We start from the raw sequence: 27,076 nt of genomic DNA, 5'->3' as shown, positions 1-27,076 counted from the left end.
TCTCGGAAACTCACAGGGGTAGTTCTACCCTGTTCTATAGGGACCCTATGAGTCGGCATTGACTTGCTAGAAGTGAGTGTATTTGAGAGGGCCCTAACACAGAGAGTGCTGTGAGAGTCATTTGAATATGTGCCTGTGTAGCATGTGGCTCCTAAGTGATGCCAGGCATATTTTCATAGGCATGGTTTTCTTAGGATGGTATAATTTAGCCTTCATTTTACCTTACTGTACCTTTTATCACCAGCTCAAGTCTCAGAAGCCTTATCATGAACCATCTCTTGCCTCAGGGCCTTTAAATATGCTCTCATATCTGCCTAGAAGATCTGCCTCACTCTGTCAACTAATTTAACTTATCTCTCAGATGGCCATTCATGTGACCCCCTCAAATCTTAGTCTCATTAAATTCTCCCTTTATTTCCCCTCACAACATCTTTTATTCATTGTAGCTTCAGAAAAATAATGGTCTTTACTTGCTCCATGTCGTTCTCCTGTCTTGGAGCATGTTGTGATTTTGTTGTTGATAGTTGGCTTACTACTGCCTTCCCTGGGCTAGCATTGGGTCTGGAAGAAAGTGCCAACAATCTACTTCTGAAAAACTCAGCCCGGAAAACCCTATGACTCACGATTCTACTCTGACACACGAGGGCTCATAAGGAGCCAGGACGACTTGGGGGCAGCTGGAGAAAGCGTACTCAAATGTATTTGTTGAATGAATGATTAAGTGAATAAATGGAGTTAAAGCACATCACACAACACAAAGACATAGCTTAAATTTGGATACTTTGAACATCCCAAAGTGTCCCCAGGATCTCCTCAGGCCCATCATAGGTCCAAATAGAGGTCCATGAATGCTGTGACCAAACAGCCAAGTAAAGATCATTATTTAGTTAGAAAGAGACCACTTGAGAATTGACCAAGGTGGTCACACTGGCTGTCTCAGTTGTAGATAATTTGTACCAAGGAGAGATATTTGTTTTCTTATTGTAATTGCAACAGGCAATGAAGTATTACTGCTATCGTTCAGATCTGTCTTCCTTTTAAAACCCAAGCCCAACCCATGGGCACTGAGAAGCTTCTGACTCTGGCAACCTCCGATGGTAAGTTCTACTTCACAGGGTTTTCTTGCCTATATTCTTCGCGGATGCGGATCACTAGGTCTTGCCTTTGCAGCAGAGCAAGACCTCAGAGGGCCATCTAGTAATTTGTTTTCTCCTGAAAGTAAGGCTTTCTGTTTCTCTGGCTGCCTTCAAGTTTTCCTTTCTCTTGAGGTTTCATGTTGATGTGTCTTGTCGTATGTTCCTTGAGTTTTTCCGATTTGGAATTCCCTCAACAACAACTACTACTACTACTACTTCTTTCTCTCTCTCTCTCTCTCTTTTTAAAGATCATTTTATTGGGGTCTCTTACAGCTCTTATAACAATCCATACATTAATTTTATCAAGCATATTTGTACATATGTTGCCATCATCATTTTCTAAACAGTTACTTACTGTTTGTGCCCTTGGTATCAGCTCCACTTTTTTCCCCTCCCTCCTCACCTCCCAGCCTTTATAAATTATTATTCTTTTCATATCTGCATTGACCACTGTCTTTCTTGACCCATCTGTCTGTTGTTCGTCCACTTTGTGTGGGGGAGTGTTATGTGTCCATCATTGCGGTCAGTTCCCCCTACCTACCCTCCTCTCCCCACCTTCCCTCTACCCTCCTAGTATTGCTACTCCCATTTCTGCTCCTGAGAGGTTTATCTGACCTGGATGTGTCATGTCTGTACCAGTGTACATGCTCCAGGCTAGCCAGAACTGAAAGGCAGGACTTTCATGATGGTGGTGGGGGTGGGGTGGGGTGAGGAAGCCTCAGAGAACCAGAGGAATATTGTGTGTTTCATTGGTGCCATATTGCACCCTGGTTGATTCATCCCTTCCCTGTGACCCTTCTGTAAGGGATGTCTTATTGTCTACAGATGGACTTTGGGTCTTTGGTCTGATCTGCCTTGTTCTCAACAATATGTTTTTTATTTTGTTTTGTTTTGAGTCGTCTGGTACCTGTTACCTGAACCTGGCAACACCTTGTGATTGCACAGGCTAGTGTGCTTCTTCCATGTGGGCTTGTTGCTTCTCTACTAGATGGCCGCTTGTTTAACTTCAAGCCTTTAAGACCCAAGATGCTATATCTTTTGATAGCCGGGCACCATCAACTTTCTTCACCACATTTGCTTATGTACTCATTTTGTCTTCAGCAATTGTGTCAGAAGGGTGTTCACTCAACTTCTTGAATCTATAGGTGTATGTCTTGCATAAACCTGGGGAGACTTTAGTTATCATTTCTTCAAGGATCTCAGGTGGCACTGCAGGATCGCCTTTGGACTGCTAACTGCAACGTCTTCAGTTCCAACGCCCCAGGCATTCCTCAGGACAAAGGTAAGGCTGTCTTTAAGACCATAAAGATTTACAGCCTCAGAAACCTTATGTAGCATCAATGTGAGTTGCAATCGGCTTGACGGCAGTGGGTTTGGTTTGGTTGGTTTCTGTATTTTTTCAGTCCATTATCTTTCTCTCCTTCTGACATTTATGGCACAGTTGTTAGATCTTTTGATATAATTCCACAGGTTTCTGAGGATCCATTAATTTCTTCAGTTTACTTTCTCTCTATTGTTCAGATTGGATCATTTCTATAGTACCATCTTTAAGTGCACATATCCTTTTCATTCTGCTATTGAACTCATTCATTTTTTAAATTAGAATTACCAGTTTTAAAATTCTCCCTCACTCTATTGGTATCTTCTATTTCTTTGCTGGGTTTTAAATAGTTAAATTTGCACCAAGCATATTTTTATTTGCTATTAAAACACATGTATGATAACTGTTTTAAAATCTGGGTCAGACATTTCCAATATCGTCAACATTTCAATACTGGTATCTCCTGGTTGTTTTGCTCAAATTGTGAATTACATGATTCTTGGTAAGATGTTCTATTACAGCCTAGACATTTTGAGTACTACCTTAGGAGAGTCTGGATCTTATCTAAGTCTTTGGTTTTAGTAAGCCTTTCCTGACACTGCCATTGGGCTTTGAAGAGTGGGTAGAAGGTAGTGGGTATGGTTATCAGAGGGCAACATGAGCTCTTCTTGTGTGTTGAACCTGTTCAGTACAAGAACCTACGCATGTGATAAAATGGTACAATACTAAACACCGGCACTCACACAACAGAGTAAACTGAAACTGGAGAAATCTAAATAAGACTGGTGAGTGGTAACGATGTCACTATATTAGTTATGATATACTATAATTTTATAAAATCTTACTAATTAGGGGGCACCGGGCAATATGGACAAGGGATCTTTCTGTATTATTTCTCAAAACTGCATGTGGTGCTTCAATTATCTCCACAGAGTTTCTTTTAAAAAGCCGCTCTTGCCCTCCTCTGTCTTGTTTCAATCGGTGCTGTCCATCACCGTTCCCCTCTCTAGTCACTGGCCCATGTGTTCAGGGAGTCAGTTAACTGAACATTGACTGCCTCGTTCTCGCATCTGTCGAGCATAATGCCTGCCTGATGGGGTTGGTGTGAGGATTAAATGCTTTCATATGGGTAGAAGAATGCTTAGTTATTTATACACAAAAATAAAATATTTAACAGTCAATCTTCTCTTCCTGCCCCAGGTCCAGTACGTTACTAAATTTGATGAATGTACAGACAACAGGTCTCAGAGTTACTCCATTTCCAGAGCCCGTCTCCCAGTGCAGAGCTGCCTTGCCCCCACCACTGCCTCCTCTCTGCAACCTCGGCAGTGCAGAGTTAGTCACTGTCCCTCAGCCCCCTGGGGCCCCATTATTGTGCTCAATATTCATTTCCAGTTATCTTTTTCTGTTTCTCATTTCCCCCGACTGGCCTAGGAGCTCCTTGTTGGCAGGCATCCTCTCGAAAGTACCTTGCACAGAATAAAGGCTCGGTCAATGTTTGTGAACACTCTTGTGACAGCTACGGGTATTCCTTCTTTGCAGTGACGGCAGACTGCTGCTGCTGTTGTTGTTGTTCAGTGCGATCAAGTCGGTTGCCACTCATAGGGATCCCGTGTCCAACAGAAGGCAACACCACTGATCCTGCATCCTCCTCGCAACCATTGCTGTGTTGAAGCACACGTTGCAGCCACTGCGCCAATTCATCTCATTGAGGTGACCTTCTCATTGACAAACACAGTGTCCTTCTCCGGGGATTGGTCCTTTTTGATAATATGTCCAATGCGTGCAAGACAGAGTCTCACCATGCTCCCTTCTAAGGAGCAATTCTGCTGCACAATTTTTTCTGAATCAATCTGTTCTCTCAGTCTATGGTGCAGACAATATTCTTTCAACACTGTCGTTCAAGTGCACCCATGCCTCTTCAGTCTTCCTTCATTGTCTGTCTTCTCCCTGCGCATGAGGCTATTGAAAACACTGTGGCTCAGATTAGGCCCACTTACTCAGAGTCTCTTAATCCTCTCTTTTTAAAACAGTGCTTTCAAGTGGTATTTTGCAGCAGGTCTGGCATTAAATCTATAGCTTTGTGACCCCACGCATAGATTGTAAACTTAACATGGGACGCCAGTCAGGGCGGTTTGGGTGCCTTACAGATAAAGTTCTGGAGATAAGCTTGCAGTGTTCTCCATGGGCATCATATCACGGATTGCCAGGATGCCTAGGAGCAACCGGACCTAGGCCCATTTCCTGAGACCTGCCTAACTCCATGCTAGGGGGTCGTTTGGGTCTCCTAGGAAGACATGTTCCAGTTCTGCCCTTCTGTGTCCATGAATTCGTGATTGTATCTGGACACAGAGTCTCTGCAGATGCAGTCAGTCCGTGTAGATGAGGCCTTTCTATGGTAGGGTGGGCCCGAATCCATTCTGGCAGTGTCCCGTATAAGGAGCAGGGAAGCGCTGGAGGCCAAGGGAAAGCAGATATGTGAAGACTGAGGCAGCGGTTGGAGGCACACAGCCACCACCCAAGAGATGCAGGAGGTTACCGGCACCTGGAGAGAGAAGAAAGAATCTTCCCTCCCAACACCCTGAAGGCAGACTTCTAGCCCCCGGAATGGTCAAATCACATGGTTTGGTTGTTGTGAACCACACAGTGTAGGGTACTTTGTTATAGTCACCCAAGGCCATGTAAAAACTAGTGAGCATTTCTGTTTGGGGAACGTTCTGTGATCTGGACTCTCGATCCTGAGAAACCCCCAAAACAAAACTAAGCAATTCTGTCATCGAGTTTCTCTGGTTCCTCGTGACCCTGGACAGCTGAGGAGAGCTCTTCCTTAGCGGCTCCAGGCCTGTGCATCTTTACCGTAACAGACAGCTTCATCTTTTCCCCGAAGAGTGGCTGATGGGTTGAACCACGGAATAAGCCCCACAGCACCCCCAGGGCTCCTAGGGGATGCAAGCAAACTCTACGTGTTTGTTGATTCATTTGAGGCCCTGGCCAGGTGATCACTGGGCCAGCATCCCTGTGGAGTCAAAAGGCAGATGGCCTCAACTCCTGACGCTATTGCCACCGCTGGTTTCCTGGATCTTTCCAGTGTTTGTTTGTTTGTTTGTCTGTTTTCCTTTCAGTGGTCGAAGAGATGAAATGTTGCTCATTATGAACTGGGTCAACTCGATGGAAAATCTCCCTGAGATCATAGAGATACTTGGCAAAGCCTGTCAGGGAATGCTCAGCCGTAGGGAGTTGACTGGAATTGCATAGAGAGTTGGCAAAGATCATCGGAAGACCACAAACTCAAGCTTCCTTTTGCCCATTTCCTGTCTCTGCCAGAGGCAGCTGACCAGGGCGGTGCTCTCTCCTGTCTCCGCAAGCAATGGAGAGGGAGGCAGGCCTGAAACCCATCCTAATAGCAGCTACTGTTTATTAAGCACTTATGATGTCGCAGGCACTGGGTGAGGAGTGGTGATTTCCCAGCTGGGATGACAGTGATTGTGGTCACCACATAAAGTCTTTACTCTGTGCGATGTGCTGGATCCAGCACCTTCCCTGGATCATCTCTTTACCGCAGTGGCCCCGCTGCTGAAGAACTGTTCTCTCCCAAGTCTTTTCCCTGTCCAGGTCTCCCTGCCCTTTTGGGGGAAGAGCAGGACTCCAGCCCCTTTACAGCCCTAGACAGCAAACCCACACCTTAGCAGGCTCTAGCTTCACCCCAACAGGCTCATTCTTCCAGGAAAAAAGGCCCGCCAGGAAGTCAATCTCTTCAAACCTCAAAGGGACACGCATCTGAGAGGCTCAGAACAGTGATTCTGGAAAGGCTCCTTCAGGTTTAAAAGAAAACGTTGGGGATGATTACTGAGATACTTAGAACCTTTCTATCCCAAAGTTTGAGACACTAACATACTGAGAAATTTAATTTAGATTTCCTTAACACGCTCTCTCATGATAAGAAGCATTCAGTATAGAACTGCTGGGCAACAGGGCTGCCAAATTGCAGCCCAGAATGGGAGAAATTTGTCATTTTGAAGTGCTGAGGGAATTCTTACTAACAGCTTTCTCATCTTGTAAAGCTATTATTTTTCTGGACTATCATGTGATTTATAAATATCAGCTGAGTTTTATACTCTGATGAGAGAAGCCGCAAAGGGAAATGTGTTTGCTCAGAATATGAAAGAAAGTCTTGCAGGCGTTGGCCCAACGGGGCATGGAAAGAAACATCTTCAGCAACCAAACCTGTCCAAGGCTCGGGTCTCTGCCCGAGCGTCTGTCAGGGTATGTTGGTTCTAGCAACATTCCAGGCCATTGGCCTCTTCTCTCCATTGACACACTTGCTCTGTTTGAGTGCCATCATCCACCCCAAATGCTACAGCCCTTAACTATGCCCTGAACCCAAATCAAAACAAACCAATTGCTGTTCAATCCATTCCTACCCATAACGACCCCGGGTGTTTCGGAGTGCAACTGCCCTCTCTAGGCCTTTCCATGGCTGGGATCTTTTGGACCATCAGGTCTTTCTTCTGAGGGCCTGCTGGATGGATCCAAAGGGCCACCCTTTAAGACAATAGCTGAGTGCTTAACTGTTTGTGCTACCAAGGGACTCCTTATGTATGCACCTGTGACTCCCAAATCCTTACTCCTTTCTCCTTGCCTCTCTCCTGATTGACAGCTCCATCTATCTACCCAAAGAACCCTGGTGGCATAGTGGTTAGGTGGCATAAAGGTCAGCAGTTCAAACCTTATGGGCCAGACTTACTCTGTGACCTGAGGCAAAATTGACTTGGCAGCAATGGCTGAGCCACGCACTAGACCTATCATCATCATTGCGTCTTCTAGGTGGCTCCATCTCACATCCTCCCTTTTGCCCCCAATCCCCATCCTCCTCGTTGAATCCAAGTTTTGAAATACCTATCCCCCAAACAAACAAACGGCCCCACTGCTCTTAGATGATTCTGACTTTTCGCCACCCCATAGGACAGAATGGAACTGTTCCTTGGGATGTTTGAGACAGTCAGTCCTTGGAGGAGCAGACAGCCTCCTCTTTGCCCTCTGAGTGGCGGTAGGTTTGAACTGCCTGCCTTATCCCACAGCAGCACCGGGGCTCCCTATAAAAATAAGGGAAAGGCAACCCCTGCTGACCAGAAGCTGATCATCTAGCTCGGGAGACAGGAAAGCAGATGTGCAGATGTCCAGAGCAAGGTACTCAGTGCTGTGGGAGGAGACGCTCAAGAGGGTGGCTCTCCGGGAAGGCAACCTGAAGAAAACACCGCTGTAGTTGGGTTGAGTTAGGCATCATGCTCGTGAGAAATTGAATAGTATTGGGATTGAGCAGGACAGAAACCAGATCAGCGGGACTGTCTATTCGACACCTGATCTGCACACAGGCTTGGACCCACAGAGGACCATGAAGAAAAGACAGCCCGGGCATGAGCATGTATGCCAATCTCTTCAGGGACACCTTCCGGTGATCATGTCCCAAGCTGACCCATCAAGTTCCCTTCTCCACAGTGTGCTCTGTGGGATATCAAAATAGGCACAGGGCAATTCAATTCGGGGTTCAATTTCATCATAACACTTCAGTTGTACTTTATATCCATGTTGTTCCTGCTCCTAGATGCCACTGAATCTGTTCTGATTCATAATGGCCCGTGACCTTCCTTCTACCGAAGGAAACACCCATCAGTTCTGCGTCATCCTCACAATTGCTATTGTGTTTGAGCCGATTGTTGATGCCACTGTGGCAGTTTTGTTTTCCTCACTGCCCTTCTACTTTACCGAGCATGACGTCCTTTTCTGGGGACGGCTCCCTCTTGACAACGTTTCCAAAGTATTGAAGGCGAAGCCTCAGCACCCTCCCTTCTCAGGAGCATTCTGGCTGCCCTTCTTCCAAGACAGCCTTGTTTGTTCTTCTGGCCGTCCATCTTCGCCCACCTGTAACACAGATGCATCGAGTCTCCAGCCTCCCTTATAGACATGGCCACTTTACTCCTTACCACCACTCTGAGCAGTAAGCCGGACCGTAAACTTTGAAGAGAGACAGGTCACTTCAAGCCCTTGGGAAAGTCCCTGAACCTCACTGCACCCTCTCTGTTCAACCAGGATAAAACTTGTGGGCCACGACCTGCTCCCCAATTCCTTTGAAAGCAAGGCATTTTGACCAGTTTACCAAACAAGGTTTCATTTTGATGTCCCCTCTTAGTATGTACATCTTTCAGTGTTGCTGCAGAGTCTTGATGTGCTTCATTATATGGGGGTTATATAATCTATAGCATAGAACACCTCCATAATTATATGGTACAAAGGGGACCCTCATGGTGCAGTGCTTCAAGCACTTAACTACTAACCAAAAAGTTGAGAGTTCGAACCCACCAGCCACTCTTCGGTAGAAAGATACGGTGTCTGATACCATAAAGAGTACAGCCTTAAAAACTCTGTGGCAGTTTTGCTTTGCCCTGAGTTCTGGCAGTGTAGCACTGAACTGCTAACCACAAGGTCAGTGGTTTGAATCAGCCAGCCACTCTGGAATAGGAGGCTGTCTACTCCTGTAAAGATTTAAAGTCTAGGAAACCCAAAGGGGCAGTTCTGTTTTGTCCTACAGGGTCCTCGTGAGTCAGAATCGACTTGATGGCAGTGGTGGCTTTAGTTCCTAGGGGCACTACGAGCCGGAGCTCACTGCATGGAAATGGGAAATGACATACGCACCATATTAGCTTTGTCCCTTGAATTCAAACCATATCTGGGCCAAAGATAAGGGCTTAGGCTGAGGAACTTGAGGGCCTGTAACATACATCAAGGGTAATTGATAAGAGAAAACGCACGCGAAGCATCCCCGAGTTCCTTGATTGGCACGTTGTAAGAGCTCAGAAAATGGCAAGTGTTCTTAAAAAGAAGCACTTGATGCTTCAGCATCAAGGAGTGAAAGGACCTGAGAAATCTTATAGGAAATGCATGTCCCCTATCTCTGGCCTCCAACATTTTTTACAAGCATATTTTTGGAAAATGTGTGGCCTATTTAATTTTTCTAACAGTGATTATCCCTTTAAATCACAAGCTTTCCCACTGTCCTATTCACAGCAGGAGATGAAGCAGCCAGAGTATTTGTTACAGATGCCAGGGCAGGCTGGGCATTAAGGGATGATGAGGCTTTCCAGATGGACAAAGAGCAGGAGGGTGATTCTGGGAGAGGAAATAGCACAAGCCTTCGAGAGGGGCAGGGTTATGCAGAAGGGGGATAAGCCTCACTCAATCTGACTGCACGGAGCCTGGCATGAAACGGTGATGAATAAAGCCATAAAACCCAAGGGGGGACTGAGAGAAATGCTGAAGAACCTTGCATACCATCGTAACGTTGTGTTTCATTTGGTGGATCCGCAGCGTTGCAACCATGTGTTAACAGAACTTTATTGAAATGAAATCTAATTTGCACGAGAGCTTTGCACACTGTGACCACACAATAGCCCATTTTTGTTCTACGGCCAAGTTCTCTTCCAAAAGGAAAAACACTCTCATCATCTCACTCCTCAGGATGCACTCTTCAAAGAGCCTTTGTCTTTGGTGGAAAAAAAGGCCATGCGCCAGCAGCCCTGGGCCCATCTCCCTAGATCACCTCACAGCGCCTTCTCTGGCTGAACTCATTGGTCCTTCCATCAGCCTGCTTCTCTCCCCAGCACAGGATTTGGCAAAGTCTACCTTTCCCTCTTATCTACACCTGCTGCTCTTGTTGGCTACGGTTCAATTGGCCCCGACTCATAATGTCTCAGTGCACGAGGGGACCGGGCTGTGTGATCTATAGGGTTTTCGTTGGCTGACTTCCAAAAGTAGATCTCCAGACCTTTCTTCCTAGTTCAGCTTAGCTGGAAGAGCCACGTCTGTAGCGCCACAGAGCCTCAATGGATCAGAGCCTGGTAGTTGCCCCGGAGGTGCTTTGGCTGGGAATTGAAGCTGGGTCTCCTACATGGAATGAGAAGGCTATCACTGACATACCACTGCCTGCCCTCAGGTGCCTCAAAAAAAAAAAAAAAAAATGACAGTATAATGGAAACAAGGACCCTGTGAGTTAGTGCCCACCCTCTTTCAAGTCGAACCCAGCATAGTCAGGACCTCCTGTGCTCGGCTTAGTACTTTGATGTTTCACCCCCATCGAGAATGGGACATTGTCCCACCTGTCTTGTTCACTACCGTGTCCTTGGCGCCTCCCACAGCATATGGCCATCAAATACGCCCCCCAACAATATAGATCCATAAGGATTAGGGGAAGCCAAAAAGTATTGCTACTGGGGGCTCCAGTTCATATATGTTCCCGTTTATTCCAAACAGTGTGTGTTTAGACAGACCTCTGCAATCGTGGTTGACCACAGACAAGTTCTCTCAACAATACACTTGTCTCCTTAGGGTGCTTTCAAATGAAGGTCCAGTCAAAATTGTGACCCCCAACAATATCTGCTGGGCCACTTAAATTTGGGTCAGAGAAGTCAGATCCGAAGATGACCATGGCTCTCGGGGGGATTCTGAAGGAGCAATCTTAATAGAGTTTCTGGAAGGACACAGGGCCATCTTGAGGGTTTCTTATGAAAACGTTTTCAGTGAATTGAAAAAAAGGCCAGGAAAGTTGTATCAAGAGAGGTTTTCCCCCACAACATGCACCTGTTTGTTCTTGGAGAGTAGTAGTGGGAGGGGGAGGGGGGGCGTCAATAAGAGAATTTTTTTTCTCTATCCACCCTGCAGCCATGAGCTCCCTCTTCAGACTTCCTTTTGTTCCCCACGCACAGGGCATTTCAGAGGAACATGGTTGGGTCCCTGAGGGACGAGGAAACGGCCCCTGTGACGTGGCATAAAGGGAAGAGCACGGGACTCTTTGGAGGACAGTTGGCAAGATAGAGACGTAGCGGTCAGAAGTATGCAGACCTGGATTGGAGAGGTGTCCAGAGACAGTCGATAGCTTCATGTTTTGGTATTTTTTCAAGTAAAGGAGTCTATGATTTTATAGCAATACTTTTTTTGGTTTAACGTACTCTCATATAACCAGTTGAGGGAAGGCAACTTTGGTTGAAATGAGGGTGACGGCAAGAGCCTTTGGTTGGAGCCGAATGGGGACCCTGTTCCCAGTTCCCAGGGTCTACTCACAGTCCTGCACGGGAGTCCCGGAGGCACATCTCTGGGTGGGGAATACCAGGGAAGGAGTTATTGTAGATTACGGTATGCTCTGAAAAAGAATGTGTGGCTTGGGGGTGCAGTGTTATTCTCTTGGTCTGAGGAAAGTATCCAGCTTGATGATCAACAGAATGGATAGATGATCAAAGTAGCTTTGTGTAGACAAGAAGCATATTTCATTTATTTGTTTCACCATCTCCTCTCTCTTGGGTAGGGAAAGAATATAAAAGACATCTGTCAGCTTGTCGGAATTGTATTCCTTCGTGCAAGGCCGCAGGGAGAGTAAATCTTTCTTTGGAAAGGCATCTTGGCATTGCCAGGGCCATCTAGAAATTACTCTGTCCTCAGCAGAGTCACGCACACTTGAGCCCATTCCTGGGGCTGAGATGATGGGACCCAAGGAAGACCTCGTGACGCCATCACTTGGTCCTCGCAGTCAACTGTAACGGAGTCACCGCCAGTTACCTCTGGATCGATTCTGAGTTGCGGCAACCCCATGCTGACTCATGGCAGCTCCATGTGTCCGAGTAGCCTTGCACTCCCTGGGGTTTTCAGTGCTTCTGACCTCAGGAAGTAAATCACCAGACCTTTCTTCTAAGGTGCCTTGGAGTGAATTTGAATCCAACCTTTCAATGAGCAGCCAAGTATGTCAAGGTGTGCACCATCCAGGACTCTGTAATATAGTCCTAGCATCACTTGATCTCCTAAATATGGCAAAGGGAAGTGAAAATTACCCTCTGATTGAGTCACACTGCCAAAGAAAATCAATAGAAATGGCCCAAGGTCCGTTGGCACGGTCTCAATTTTAATTGCCATTGACTTTAAAATTACCGGAGGACGGGTTTCAGGATTCCACCTCTGTGAGGCTGGCAGGAAATAATGAGCAGAGGAGGTTAAAGGAGAAGTGGCCTCTCTTTGCAATCCCAGTTGAAAGACAAAGCCTGCACTGGTCAAAAGTAAGACACTTTTCCACCTCCGAATATTCTTTCCAAGTTCTGAGGTCCTGTGTTTGATGCGTTTAAGTGAGAGCAATATCAGCGGAAGTTACCTTGGTTCAGAATGTAGGAGACAGTTTTGTCTAGACTTTCAGGAAAGATGTGGAATGACATTTTCGGAACAAATCAAAATATATTTTTAAACTCCTTTCTTCCCGTCAGGAAGAGATTTGACACGCTCCTATGACTTGAATCTGACCGATCTATAAATGGCCTCCATTGTTGGATAGAAAAAGTCCAGTGAAAGGGAGCCATTGAGGAAATGGATTGAAAATGCCCTCAGTTCACTTTCTAGCCGGAGCATCCCTGCCAACACCGATAGAACAGCGAGTGTTTATGGGGTCCTTTCTCAGTAGCCCCTACGCTCATGATGTGTTTCTTATGTAATCTTCACAGCAGGCCCACAAGGTAGGCATGATCGTGACTCCAGGTTTTAATGACAAATTAGAGGTACACGGAGCTGGGATGCCTAACCCAAAGGTGACCAAGCAAAGACCAGGTCTGGCTCCCAAACTGCCCTCCTCACCACCCCACTGTATCTTCTTTTCCACAGGGCCAGCATCGTACAGAAACGCATCATTTATTTTCAAGACGAGGGCTCTCTGACCAAGAAGCTTTGTGAGCAAGGTAAGAAGAGCTCTCTGGTTGGGGCAGGGGAAGATGGACAGAAGGTGGCTCATTCCATCCAAGCATTTGTGAGAGGAACCGAGGCGACTGGGCTTCGTGGGCGCCTCTGGATTCTGTTGCCTTAGGTAGCTCCGGTTTTTAATCTGGCTGTGTGCTCCGGATAATTGGATCCGCCGTAAGCTCTCATTACTCAGCTTGATTCCCTGGGTGGAAGATAATGTACCTATATTGGTATCGTCTTCTTATTTTTGTGAAACAGTGATTATTCTGAAGAGGTTATTTAGAATAATTCACAGGACTTAATTAAGGAATGTGCAATTGTGCACCTTTATAAAGCCTGTAATGGGTCTCTGGAATGCTCATTGCAGTGGGAACTTGTTTGGTGTCCAGGCAATGTGTGAGAATTTTCTCCAGGGAAGATCAGCAGGGAAAGGGAATGCAAAGGGGATGTTGACCTTGTGATTTTACCACAACGGCAAATCCAGACCTTGCTTGGACAAGCACATCAACCTCTTTACTCCTTGGGGTGAAGACATTCTAACAAAAAGATAGAGACATTAGAGGAGTGACCTTGATTTAGGATAGGCCTAGGTTGGAATCTGAGGAGCCCTGGTGACACTATGGGCTACTAATCACAAGTTGGTGGTTCAAACCCACTAGCTGCTCCGCTAAAGAAAGATACTGCTGCCTGCCCCAATAAGAAGCATTTCTTCCTGTCCACAGGGTTGCTGTGAGTCGGAATCTATTCAAGATGACAGTGGGTATGGGGGACAGGTTCCAATTCTGCTTCTGCCCTTCCTAGCCAGGTGCCCATATGACTTCATGTCTGTAAACAGGAGCCTTCTTCCCTGGGTACACAGTAAACAAGTGCCAGCTCTTGTCATCTGGATCTGAAAACTTATTTATTAGTCGGCCATAAGAACTAAATACTTAAACATCTAAAGCTATTTAGAAGTTATTAGAGAATTGAAAAATAAAGAGGGAACCTTCTATTGTTATCCATCTTAGCTATCGCATGCCAATTCACCTTTGCAAATCTTTCTTTGCCTTTAGAGCAATAAATGTTTCAAGAAGAAATAATCCTATCTGACATAGACACTAAAGAAAAGAAGGGTTGATAAAGGTTTCCTGAGAAAAGCATAACTAATATTTCTTAGTTTGAGGAGCCCTGATAATGCAGTGGTTACGCATTGGGCTGTGAACCTCGTGGTCGGCAGTTGAAAGCCACCAGAAGCTCCAAAGGAGAAAGACAAGGCTTTCTACTCCCGTCAACGATCATAGGGTCAGCACCTCACTGGCGGTGCTATGAGTCAGCCTTAACTCCATGGCAGTGAGAGCAGTTTTTATTTCTGGCTATAACCCAGGCCCTATTCTAAACACTTCACATGCATTAATCATGCCATTGACCCAACTCTTTATGGTATTGTAATACCATCCGTATGTTGCAGATGAGGATCCTGAGCAAAGTTTTTAAATCTCATGCTCAATGTCATACAGCTCATGGGCGAAAGCAAGGTTTGAATGCAGGTCAGGCATCTCCAGAGTCAGTGCCCTTAGCTACTGACTTTCCATCAAGGAGCAAATATACTCATATACTCATACCCATGTGTGTCAGAGGAGAATTGTGCCCCAGAGGGTTTCTGACTCGTTTTTCTGAAGTAGATCTCCGGGCTTCCCTTTCCAGGGGCCACTGGTTGAAATCAGGCCACTAGCCTTTTGGTGAGCAGCCAAGTGCGTTTATCATCTGTCCTTAAGGGTTCCTCTCTCAAAGGAACTCTCTCTCAATTTCATAGCATGCATCATTGGCAGGTCACTGTGCTGTCTCCCTACAGATGAGCTAAAGCCGAAACTGGGCCCTAAACAGTTGCTTGTTGAACATGGAAACAGAAAAGGCAGAGAGATTTAGATCGCCCATATGAGGGTCGTATCTGCCCCAGGCCTAGAGACGAAGTCACCTTTCCCAACATGGGTGGCTCTTCTATTGCTCTGAAGTCCATGCGGCCTTTCTCCAAACAGGGAACATCTCAACTGAGATGTCTTAGAAGAAATGCGTGCTCCTTAGAGGCAAGGATCTTGATTCCAAAATGGCAACCGTATTCCTGTCCTCCCTCCCTCTGTGAGATAGTACCTGGGAACCCTGGGTCCTCACTCACTGCCATTGAGTCTGCGGACTCCCAGCAATCCCATAGGACAGGGTAGAACTGCCTCTGTGAGTTTCCGAAACTGTAACTGCTTATGGGAGTAGAAAGCTTCATCTTTCTTCCCAAGGAGCAGCTGGTGGTTTCGAACTGCTGACCTTTAGGATTGCAGCTCAATGCTTAACCACTATGCCACCAGGTACCCTGAGTTAGAGGTTTAAATATTCTGAGTCACACATTTACAGGCCAGCTCCTGACCTGTGCCCATAGTCAGTTACCTCTGTGGTAGGTTCTGTTCATTTGACTGTCAGAAGACAACTTTATTTCCTGGCTTTGAGCTTTTCACTGGCAGCCCTGTGTACTGACAACAATCATTAACTAAAGTGCACTTTCCAGTGCTTCAATCTTGTTGTTTGAAGCCTTTGTCTAAGCTGTGAATGTGCTAAGATTCTGCAAAGACAGTGCCAATAAAATGGCCTTGCAAATCTATTAGCTATCACTTAGCAGACAGAAAGAAATTCTAGCAAAATGATTGCAAATGCATGTGTATCAAAAGACTGCTTTCAAGGGCAACTTGTTGTTGTTAGGCGGCAGTTCATAGCAACCCTGTGTACAGAACACAACATTGCCTCGTCCCCATCAGCGCTGGGATGTTTGAGTCCATTGGTGCAGTTACTGTGTCAGTCCATCTCCTTGAGAGCCTTCTTCTTTTTCGCTGACCCTAGGCAACTCCGTGGCCAAAAGATGACCCAGCAGGACCTGGGCTGTGGGATTACTAGGCGTCCTTGTAGATGGCCCCAGGAACAGCAGACCCGCAATGAAATGCGTCAGCAAAATAGGTTACATTAAGAACGCCTTTGAGCTACAAATATAGAACTAAGAGACTTTTCTGAAAGGTATACACCCACTTCATTATCTGTAGCTCTCTCATCAGGGTCTCCGTGTTGAGTCGAATCCATTCTATCAAGGCACAAGAGAGAAAAACATGTACCTGTTATTTTTTTCCCCCAAATTGAAGTCACTAATCCTCAGGGGAAAAATTAAGAACTGCACAGATGAAAAACAAGAGCCATCTATGGTTTGTTTTAAAGCACCATAAAACATTTGTTCACAGTCGAGAGCAAAGGAAAACATAGTCTGATCCAGAATGGGATCGTAATAAACAGATGCATACCATGTCACGGCTGTCTAAGTGGGGAGACAACGCAAGGGAAAGATAAAGGGCAAAGCAGGGAGGGAGAGAGGAGAAAAGGAAGTGGAAGACTGGTGTGGAGAGATGGGGAAGAAGGTCTGTCAAGAGCTGCTCCAGGGCCTCATGTCACCATATGGGACCTTAGGCTCTGCCACCCTAACTTCCCTTATGCATGGCCCTATAAGCTTTTTTGTCAGTAAGAACTAGCATACCTGTTTGGTCTTTATTTTTTATTTCAAACTTCTCACTGATCTCCAGTCTATTCTGACTCACTGTGACCCCATAGGCCAGGTAGAACTGGCCCTGTGGGTTTCTGAGACCGTGAACTCTTTATGGAAGCAGAAATTCTCCTCTTTCTCCCGAGGAGCAGGTAGTGGTTTAGAACTGCTGACCCTGTGGTTAGCGGCTCAATTCACAATCACTAAGCCAGCAGGGCTCCTCTAGTTCAAACTTAAACACTTATTTTTTAAATTGGAAGTTCATTTTCCTTTAGAATTCCAATGGGCTTATTGTGAGTGTGTGCTTCTGAGCCCTTGGAAAGATCTTGAAGTTTACTACCCATACTTTTGAGAAGGTAACGCGATCCATCTTTGAAAAAAGTCCTTGGTTCCTCATTGAATAGCACCAGGCGAAGTTACAGTCGAAAGCATAACCTGTGTCGGTTAGGTCTGAGCCTGATTTAGCTTGGTTTTGTTTTTATAGCACAATTTATGATAACGGGGATGCAAACGAAGAAATCTTTAGAAGATGCTGACTTATGCTACCGGCTATAAAATAAAAGAGTCCTGATGGTGGAGTGGTGAAGCATTAAGCTGCTGACAGCAAGGTCAGCAGTTTGAAACCACCAGGCCTTCAGTGGGAGAAAGCCAAGGCTTTTCACTCCCTTCAAGAGTCACTGTCTCAGAAACTCACAGAGGGCAGTGCGACCCTGTTGCACATGGTCGCTAGGAGTAGGAATCGACTTGATGGCTGTGAGTTTGGCTGTAACACATGCAGAGCCTGGTGGCGCTGTCAGGTAAACGTTGGACTGCTGACCGCATAGTTGATGGTTCAAAGCTCCATGGGAGAAAGACGAGTCTGTCTGCTCCGGTAAAGATTTACAGCCCCATAAACCCTATATTGCAGTGCTGTGTGTCAGAATCAGCTTGGTATGATGGGTTTGGGGTTGCTTTTTTTTTTTGGGGGGGGGGTTGTTAAAAAACACATACATTGAACAGGTGGTTCACACAGGAAAGGAAAACTGAGCTTTCCATACAACAGAGGGGAGCCCCCCCCCCCCACCAAATGACAATCCTCTGGCCTCCCCCAACAGTCCAAGAAGGAACTAAACGGTGATTTCTGCTTTAGATTGTTTCAGACGCCTTTGGGGCTGTTCAGAAATTCCAGAGCCAGGAAGGGAGGTAATTTTTGAAGTGCCCATGAAATAGCACAACTAGAAGCCACAACACAACCTCTGTTCTATCTCTAGTGTCACGCAGACCCGGCGAGGGACCGTCTTCCTGGGTGTAATGTGGCGCAGAGCCGGACAGCATGTGCTCTGGATTCAAAAGGGCCTAGACTCTAGACCTGCCTACCCTTCTTGCGACCTTGAGCGAATTAACCCAATCCACTTCAGTGTGTTGATCTGTAAAATGGGGATAATCAAAGTGCCTGTCTCTTGGGATGATTATCAGCAACTTAGGCAATACATAGAAAAGAATAGGGAGACTCAATCCACTGTGGTTATTGCTCCAATGACCTGTATTGTGGTCTCCATCCTAGAGCCCAGATTGGATTCTTCCACCCACCACTGACTTTGCCTCCCCAAATCAAATGAAGCCAGAAAATTCCAAAACCTGGACTCAAAAAACCACTCTTCCTGGTGCTCAGAAAGATGTTTATGCTCATTGTCACTGTTCTTTGTACAAGATTGTAGACTAAATGTCCAACTGGCAACCAAAAAAGAGAGGGAAAGAAGAGAGCGTTTATATTAATACAGCTGGAGGCACGGGAGAAAAAGCAAGGGAGGCAAGTGGCATCTGTAGTCACTGTTCTCCTCCTTCAGGAAGCCCAACAGACTGAAAGCAACAATGCACAGTTAGGGGTGTGGCCTTGACAATCGGAAATACTGAATGTATTCATGTAGTCTCTCTTTCCCCACTTATCAGCTATTCACAGCTAAAAATGGAGGTGAAGAGGGACTCTTCCTAAGGTTTTCCTGACAGTCTCTATCCTCAGCTAAGAGCATATTTCCAAACTCCATCGGTCCCAGGCACGTCTCAGAAAGCTTGATAAGAAGTGCCGTGACTATATTTGCATCTCTCTCGAGCACTCCCTCTTTCCTGCTCAACAGTCATTCACATCTCCACTTGTCCTCACTGCTCCGTCAAGGTGACGACCTCTGGCCCTGGAAATCTGGCCCAGAGATCATTCTTAGAGAAGATATTCACATGCGTATCCTTCTTAAAATGTGATGCTGAGATCCCGTGGTGGGAGGGAGAGGAAAGGACACTTGGACCCAGAAAGGAGAATTGAGCCAAATATTACCCTGGTGCCCCAAGATCGTCTCCATCTCAAAATGTCCCATGGATCTCCTCAGATTATTAAAGGAAGCCGTCCTTTTTTTTTTTTTTTGTTACTTTAAAACCATTTTGACCATATTTACAGGTATAAAAAAAATCCCTTAGAGCTCAAGTATTAATCGGGGTCTAAGTCTTGTTACTCAATGAAAACTGCACCCCGCCTTCTTTTCTGCAGGGTTCTGGGTGAGAGGAAGATGCTGCTGCCTCAAACACTGCCCATTGCTTCCGCCTCAGGTTCTGCCTTTTCTCCCTCTTGCAGATCCCGCCTTTGATGGGGTGACTGACAAGCCAATCTTAGACTGCTGTGCCTGTGGAACTGCCAAGTACCGACTCACGTTCTATGGGAATTGGTCTGAGAAAATGCATCCCAAGGATTACCCTCGTGAGTAAAGCCCTCCCATGATGGGCTGGGGAAAAGAGCAGAGTGCTCTCTGCCCCTGGGAGCCACCAGAGGGTGGAAGTATATCAGGTCAGCTTGCTCTTATGGAATGACTCATGCCACACACAGTCCAGGTCAGTGAATTCTTTGAGACGGGCAGAGGAGCTGTGAATGCTTTTAACTTCTTTGCATAGCATTGTTGTGAGTACATTCTGATGTGATTCAAAAAGGGTTCCTGAGTTTATCCTGCTTATCTTCATGCCAGGCATTGAGCAACCTCAGCCCTCCTTTAATGGCTCTGTCCATGAATTACACAATAGGTCTCTTTGTGCTAGAAATAGCTGGCAAAGGAACTCACTCTTGACTCCACAGACCAAGGTCGGCACATGCTCAGCATCCTCATTCGTGGCAGATGTGAGTCATCGGTCAGCACAGCCTTTCCCTGCTGATGCTAGGCCCCTTCCTAAGGCTGGACTCCAGATCAGCCTTTCCCTGCTGATGCTAGGCCCCTTCCTAAGGCTGGGCTCCAGATCTTACAAATACTCTAGCTCACTGCCATCCAGTCTGTAGGGCAGTCTAGAACTGCCCCGTAGATTTCCGAGGCAGGCATAGAAAGCCTCGTCTTTCTCTTGCAGAGAGACTGGTGCTTTCGAACTGCTGGCCTTGTGGTTTGCAGCTCAGCTCGTAATCAACTGTGCCACCAAGGCTTCAGATGCTCCAGAGAGCCAATACCAAATCCTTGAGAGCTGCAAGGAGATCCCAAATGTGCTATTTGGGAGTAGATGCTCAATTAAAACCCTACCAACTCCTTTTCAGCACATAACAGAGTCAAAAAAGCCCTGACCTATGCTAGGCATTATGTTATGCCCCTGTAATATAATTTTTAAAAAATAAGCAGTTGCAATTCATTCAACTCCAACTCATAGCCTCCCCGTGTGTTTCAGAGTACAATGGCTTATTTTAGGAAGAGATCTTCCAAGATGCCCCTGGGTGGACTCAAACCTGCAGCCAGTCAGTTATCATCTGAGCTAGTTGACTGTTCACACCATCCCAAAGATATAATAGTCCACAACAACAACAAAGGGGGACATGTCCTCATGTGACCCAGAGGCTAGTGGGGAGAGTGACAACCCAAATAATTCTAGTAACTGGATAACAGGCTTAACTGTGCGAGGAGATGTTTTACATAAGTTCCATCATTTAATCTTTAAGATAAACCAGCGGTTTATTAGTGGGAGTAGATAGATCATTGGTGAACAGAGAAATGCCATGAGATAACCAGATGTGTGTCATAGATCTAAGATTCAATTCTAGATTTGTCCAACTCCTTATCCTCCCATGGCCTGGATTGCCTTAGAACCGGATGTCTCCCAGTCTCTAACTGGGTGGCAGGATGTCCGGGCAGTGCACTGAGCATGTTTTCCAGCTCATTTTTTATTTCAGTCGTGGTCATTTCACTTTGGAGTTGCTTCAGCTGGAAGGACAGGATGGAGAAAGAGATTAAAAAGCGGGATGTGTGTTAAGCCCCAAGGGAAAAGGGAAAGGAGGACATGTGGTTGGGGGCCTGAGTCTTCCCAGGCCAACACAGACTCTGTGCTTCCCAGTCACCCACCCAAAGGCAACGCCAACATTTCATGGCACATTCAGAGGGCTATTGCTTAATTTTACCCACATGTAATCAGGGCTTGGGATCTGAGAAACCTCATACTCTTACAATCTTCCTACTCTGGGATTGGGCCTGATCGGCTTCAGCTGGTGTGGAACACTTGCGTGAGTAAACTTGAACCAGGCTGGAGGGGGTGGGAGTGGAGATAAAACCCACTTGGAACATCTATGATGGAAAAAATTCCCCAGTGCCTCTAACCCACTAACCCAGAGAAACAAAATTTTAAGGACCCATTATTTGTCTTTTGTAATTTTAAGGAGTTTTTTGTTCTTTTCTGTTCTGCTACTGTCATTTCCCAGAATTATTTCCCCCAAAATAGGGTGAGGGGGCGAGGGTGCATATGGGACCATTGTTTCTGGGCCTTTGGGCCAAATCAAGCCCAAATCCAACAGAATTTCTGTGGAGTTGTTAGGAGTCTCTTAATAAACACAGCAGACATCTGTTCCAGATTCCACATGATTGTTCCATTGTCCGGTATTACATATCAGGTTTTTTCTCATTATTGGTTGGGAAAAGTTCACAATTTTTACAGAATATCCTTTATCACATTATTCGGTAATTACTTCTTGAGGAGTCTACTGGAGCCCTTTGGACGGGCACAGAACAAGAACTTGGCATGCTCCAAGTTGGTCCTTAGTGCCTGAAAGTGTCAGATGCCTTCCCAATGTGGTTGTTAGGCACCATTGTGTCGGCTCTCACTCATAGCGACCCCCACATGTAATAGAAAGAACTGCCCAGCCTTGCCACTTCCTCGCAATCGTTACGGTTGCAGCCACGGTGCGGTGCATCTCCCCAAGGGTCTCCCTTTTGTTTGCTGACCCTCAACTTCCCAAAGTACGATATTCTTTTCCAAGACTTGGTCTCGGCTGATGGATGCCATGTTCGAAATATGAGAGAGAAAAAACTCATTTCTAAGGAGCATTCCTCCAAGGAAGGTCTGTTTGTTCTTCTGCCAGCGCATGATGCTCTGGAGAGTCCTTGCCAATACCATAACTCAAAGGCATCAACTCTTGTCTGATCTTCCTTATTTATGATTCAGCTTCCACATTGATAAACGATTGGAGATCTCATGGCTTGGGTCAGGAGCACCTTAGTCTCAAAGCCTTCCTGTTACTGTGCGCTAACCATTAAAATCAGAGTGGCATTCGTTGTGACCCAGGCGGCGGATTCCCAGCCTGCATCTGGTCACGCTGGCCAGCACGGAGTGGAAGGCTCAGGCCTTTCCTTGGAGGAGAAATGATGGACTTGTTCACATAAGGGCCTGGAGCCCTTTGGAAGAGCACAGGAAGGATCCAATCGGGACCTTGAAATTTCCCAAGGATCTGTCCACCATTTTTTAAGTACTACATGGATTCCCATTTACCACTCCAGGAGTGATTCTGTCTTGAATACCAATCTTTGTCGTTAAATGTAGAGATGTTTCACAGGAAACGCCAATTCCCTCTCTCTTTTATTAGTAGTTGAGAGTACCATTGTCTCCCCAGGCATCTTAGAACAGAAGTTGTCAGATTTTTTTTATTGTTTTGTTGGTTTTTTTCAGAACTCATTTACATGCTAAAAATTATCATTAATGTGGGTTAGATTTATCACTATTTGCCACATTAAAAACTAAAACTGAGAAATTGTTTAAACGTTATTTACGTGTACTCCATGGAGAAAGTGATTGGGGTTGTCTAGGATTTCATCTTGCTTTGATCCCCAATCAGTGTTCCTAGAAGCAGCTGTCAGGAGAACAAGCAGTGCATTGCACTGGGTAAATGTGCTGCATTGTGCGGGAGTTACATAATTTCATGTCAACTTGATAAATAGGTTAGAGGGGTGGAGTCTAGCCTGTCAATAGGTCATGGCCTTCTCATGGGAATTCTGGGAGCTTCCTCTCTTGCTCCCTGGAGGCAGGACACACACACACTCTCTCTGCTTCACCTTCCTGTTGACAAGCCACATGGAGCCACGCTGATGGAAGCCAGAGCGCTGGAGTTGCATCCACCGCTACTTGATCCACAAGACTTCCCACCCACTGGCCAGTGATCCTCTTGCATTCGGCATCATTGCATGTGCTGTGTGAGTGGGAAGAGGGATTTATGCACTAGTATCGGACATATGGGTTAATATCAGACTTATGGACTTGATCTGGACTGGGCTGGGATGTTTTCTTAATATACCATTGCTCTTTTATAGAAAGTTCTCTCTTACACACAAATGAGTGCCTCTGGATTTGTTTCTCTAGTCAACCCGGCCTACCACACACAGAATATCTTCAAAGTGTTGAAAAGCAACAAAGTTACTTTAAGGACTAAGATGTGCACCTCATCCAAGCCATGATAACTTCCATTGCCTCCTATGCATGTGAAAGTTGGACATTGCATAGAGAAGACCAAAGAAGACTGATGTGTCTGAATTATGGAAAGTCACCTAGACTGCCGAAAGATCAAACAAATCTGTTTTGGAAGAAGGATGGCCAGAGTGGTCCTTAGAGGCCAGATGAAGAGACTTTGCCTTAAAGGCTTTAGATACTAGGCCCTGGAGAAGGGCATTGTGCTCGGCAAAGCAAAGGGACAGCAGTACGAGGAAGGCCCTGGATGAGATGGCCAACACAGTGACTGCAGCAATGGGCTCAGGCTTAGAAACAACTGTGAAGACAGGACCACGTGGAGTTTTGTCGTGCTGTGCGTGGGGTGGCTACATGTCTGAACCACTTCATCCAGTGTCACCTATCAACAACAACAGACCCTGTAAACTGCATAGCAACCCATTTCCTGATATATCCTCAGCTTTAATACCGTCAAACAAATCTATATTGACAGTTTTTTTCCCAAAGAGCCAGTTGTTTTGTTTTGGTTTTTTGTTTTTCCTCCTTCCACCGTGCAATATAAAAGGGGCTACTAGAAAAAGATACTTTATATGATTCAAGTTGATTTTACGGTGAAACTCAGCTGCCTTTGCAATGGGGCCACTTCATTCTTAAGAGTCCTAATGCCTACCTCTCCCCATATGAAAGGCCACGACTCTTAGCGATTATTTTCCTTTCTTCCTAAGTCAGCACAAACTTCATCCATGTAAAACAGTGGTTCTCAATCTTCCTAATTCCGTGACCCTTTCATACAGTTCCTCATGTGGTGTTGACCTCCCCCCTAACCATAAAATTATTTTCGTTGCTACTTCATCACTGTCATTTTGCTCCTGTTATGAATCGGGCGACCCCGGTGAAAGGATTGTTCGCACCCAAAGGGATCACGAACCACAGATTGAGAACCGCTGAAGAGTTTGTGTATCACTTTTGGGTCACATTGAGTCCTTTTTAAAATCTTGCACTTGATTTGAATTCCGCTGTTATCCTGAGAAATGTTTCATGATCTTATAATGATGTGCTCTAAACAATTTATTGAACTCTTCTTTCTAGAATGTTTAACTCTTCTAGAAAAGTTAGCTCACATCAAGTCTTGGCTGATAGAGTAAGGACTGCAATAAAAGTGCTTTGAGGATTCAGTCCTCCCTTTTCTTACAATGATCTTCCAAGAGTGAGACTTCCAGATGAAAAGATACCGACTTTGTGGCTCTTGCGACCTCCAGCCAGGTTCCTCTCCAGAGCGTTTGCCTGGCTCATCACCTGACTCAGAGTGACTACGTCTGTGGCTCCTCATGCCCAGGCTTGGGGTGAACTATTTGGGTTTTGATTTTGCCTATTCACTTGTTATAAAACGTGATCTTATTATTTTTAATTGGCATTGATTTAATTGCTGATACGCTTGGATCCCTTTTCATGTTTCTTTGACACTTTATTTGCTGCTTTTGAACTCAGAAGGGGGTTGGCAGTAAACAAGCCTGGCTATATCCAGTACTTCTCAGGGCCTGGCTCATCCTCAAGCCTGGTTTCATTCATTACTGCTCAGGGCCTGGCCCATCCTCCAGGAATTGCATCTCAGAAACCCCTGGGGGCAGTTCTGCCCTGTCCTATAGCGTCACCATAAATCAGAATCAACTTGATGGCAGTGAGTTCGGCTTTGTGGAGTTTGAGCTCATCCTCTGGCATATCGAAAGCTTTCAATAAATACTGCTGAAGAAGAGTACATTAATTAATGAATTGAAGTAAGCAAGGAGGAGGGTGGAAGGAGATGAACAATTAAAAGCCACTGTAGACATCAGGTTGAAGAGTAACGGGCTACCTGTGCATACTGAGTGCATAACAGGATGTGCAGGGCTTGGGACGGGGTGGGGGGGCAGTGTCGTGGGATGTTGTGATCACGGGGTGGGCTATGGGGGTCGCTTGGACTGATGCGGTCGAAGTGCTGATGGACATAATGAATGGACTGCAGGTATACTTTCAGAGAGAGATGCTGGCGTAGATTCGATGAGCGTGAGAACCCTAAAAGCTGACAACCAGATTTCTGACTCTGAAATGGAAGTGCGCTTTCTTTTTAAAATGCGCTTCAACATGATTGCCTTGCTATTTTTACAAATGACTTTGACATCATTTCATCAAGTTCTGTAAGGCATCCTGTCAGAATCTTAAGTGGGATGGCATTAAATCCCTCAAATTGCCGAAGAAGTATTAGCTTTATACTACTTAGGATGTTCCATTTCTTTCCATTTCAGACTAAAGCCATTTGTAGGTTGCCTTAGCCCAATGCCTAGAACAGTGCTGTCAACCGGAGGCCTCGTCTTGCGATGTAATTTCAGAAACAAAATTAGACATTCAAACAACAAGGACCCCACTCCTTTTCTCCCTCATTGAGAAATCGCTCCTTCAGCTGAGTAATTCTCTCCCATCAGAGCTTCTCAGCAGTACCTCCACCCTGCTGACAGAAGAGGGGACACTGCTGCCACCATCAGGTTGAGTCACAGATGAGTCTGGCACCAGAGAAATAGTGTTTGCCATGGGCACATGTCATGCTACCCAGTCTCAGTGAAAGTAGAGGCAAAAAGGACTGATTAACACACACCCCACCCCTGCCTTCCCTCCTCCACTCTCTCTATCTCTCTGGGGAAGTCAGATGACCACGGTCCATTATTTCATTAATTGAGAGTAAAGGAGGTCTTTAGAGGTGTGAGTTGAACACACACATTGAGCTCTGTTCCTGCCCCAAATCCCACAAGCATAAGACTAAATGAATAAAAAGCTATAAACCTACGAAAGGAAGATGGGGTGAAAAATGCACCCCCGGTGACAACTATCCTAGCAGAACAAGGGCAGCGGGATCCAGAGGGCCTACAGAGGGGGTCGTGCATCAGAATGAAGTCAATTCAGGGTACACAACCGGACAAGCCTCAGGGATTCAAAGAAGATCAATCACCCTGAACAATGGGTGAGAAGAGCCCGCTATCATGAAACTTCAGAGTAATTGAGATGGGGACCATCCTAAAAGCATCCCGAAAGACAGATAGGCACAAAGGAGCTGAAACAGAATGCTGAGAGGTGACAGCAATGTCAAACTCCAAACCTGGGGCTATCGGTTCTCAGAGGAGACTTTTGTTCAGCCCGGGGCCTGGGGTGAGACAGATACGCTCTTTGATGGTCTCCACGGGCTGGTTGGGTTTCTCTGTGCTTCAGTTTCCCTGGAGCGTTTGCCCCTCAAGGGCCCTAACTCTCCATGGCTTGCCCGCGAAGCTCCTGCAGATGAGCACAAGGCCTTGCCTCCACCCCCATCTGCCCATTGACACGAAGTCCAGGATGCGTCCGGGTCCGTGTGAGCCGCATCTCAGGAGCACAGTGGTTAGACCTCGGGGACTGCTCACATTGGCACGCACTCCGAGGAATTGTGCACAGGTTGTGTTTTTGGTCGCTGTTCATTTTTGTGCTTTAGGGTTTGTAGCTGCTTCCCAGGACGAAGATGAGGCTTTCTGCTCCCAGAAATTTGACAACCTGGGAGACCCACAGGGGAAGTTCTCCTCTGTCCTCTGGGTGCCTGTGAGTCAGGATCCACTA

At 46.0% G+C, this 27,076-nt stretch overlaps 1 protein-coding gene across 1 annotated transcript in view; it reads left to right on the top strand.

Moving 5' to 3' along the window:
* The window catches only part of SPON1 (spondin 1), a 377,921-nt gene that overhangs the window by 148,263 nt on the left and 202,582 nt on the right, over positions 1-27,076 (top strand). Inside the window, exons 4-5 of the mRNA XM_004711560.2 lie at positions 13,144-13,217; positions 19,368-19,490. Coding sequence (XP_004711617.1) covers positions 13,144-13,217; positions 19,368-19,490 — 197 coding nt within the window. The remainder of the gene's footprint in view (positions 1-13,143; positions 13,218-19,367; positions 19,491-27,076) is intronic.

This window comes from Echinops telfairi, unplaced genomic scaffold (assembly GCF_000313985.2).
Source record: "Echinops telfairi isolate 266 unplaced genomic scaffold, ASM31398v2 ScPeMD7_60;HRSCAF=208, whole genome shotgun sequence".
Taxonomy (NCBI): Eukaryota; Metazoa; Chordata; class Mammalia; order Afrosoricida; family Tenrecidae; genus Echinops; species Echinops telfairi.
The sequence above is the reverse complement of the archived record's forward strand: the minus strand, read 5'-3'. Positions and strand labels throughout refer to the sequence as shown.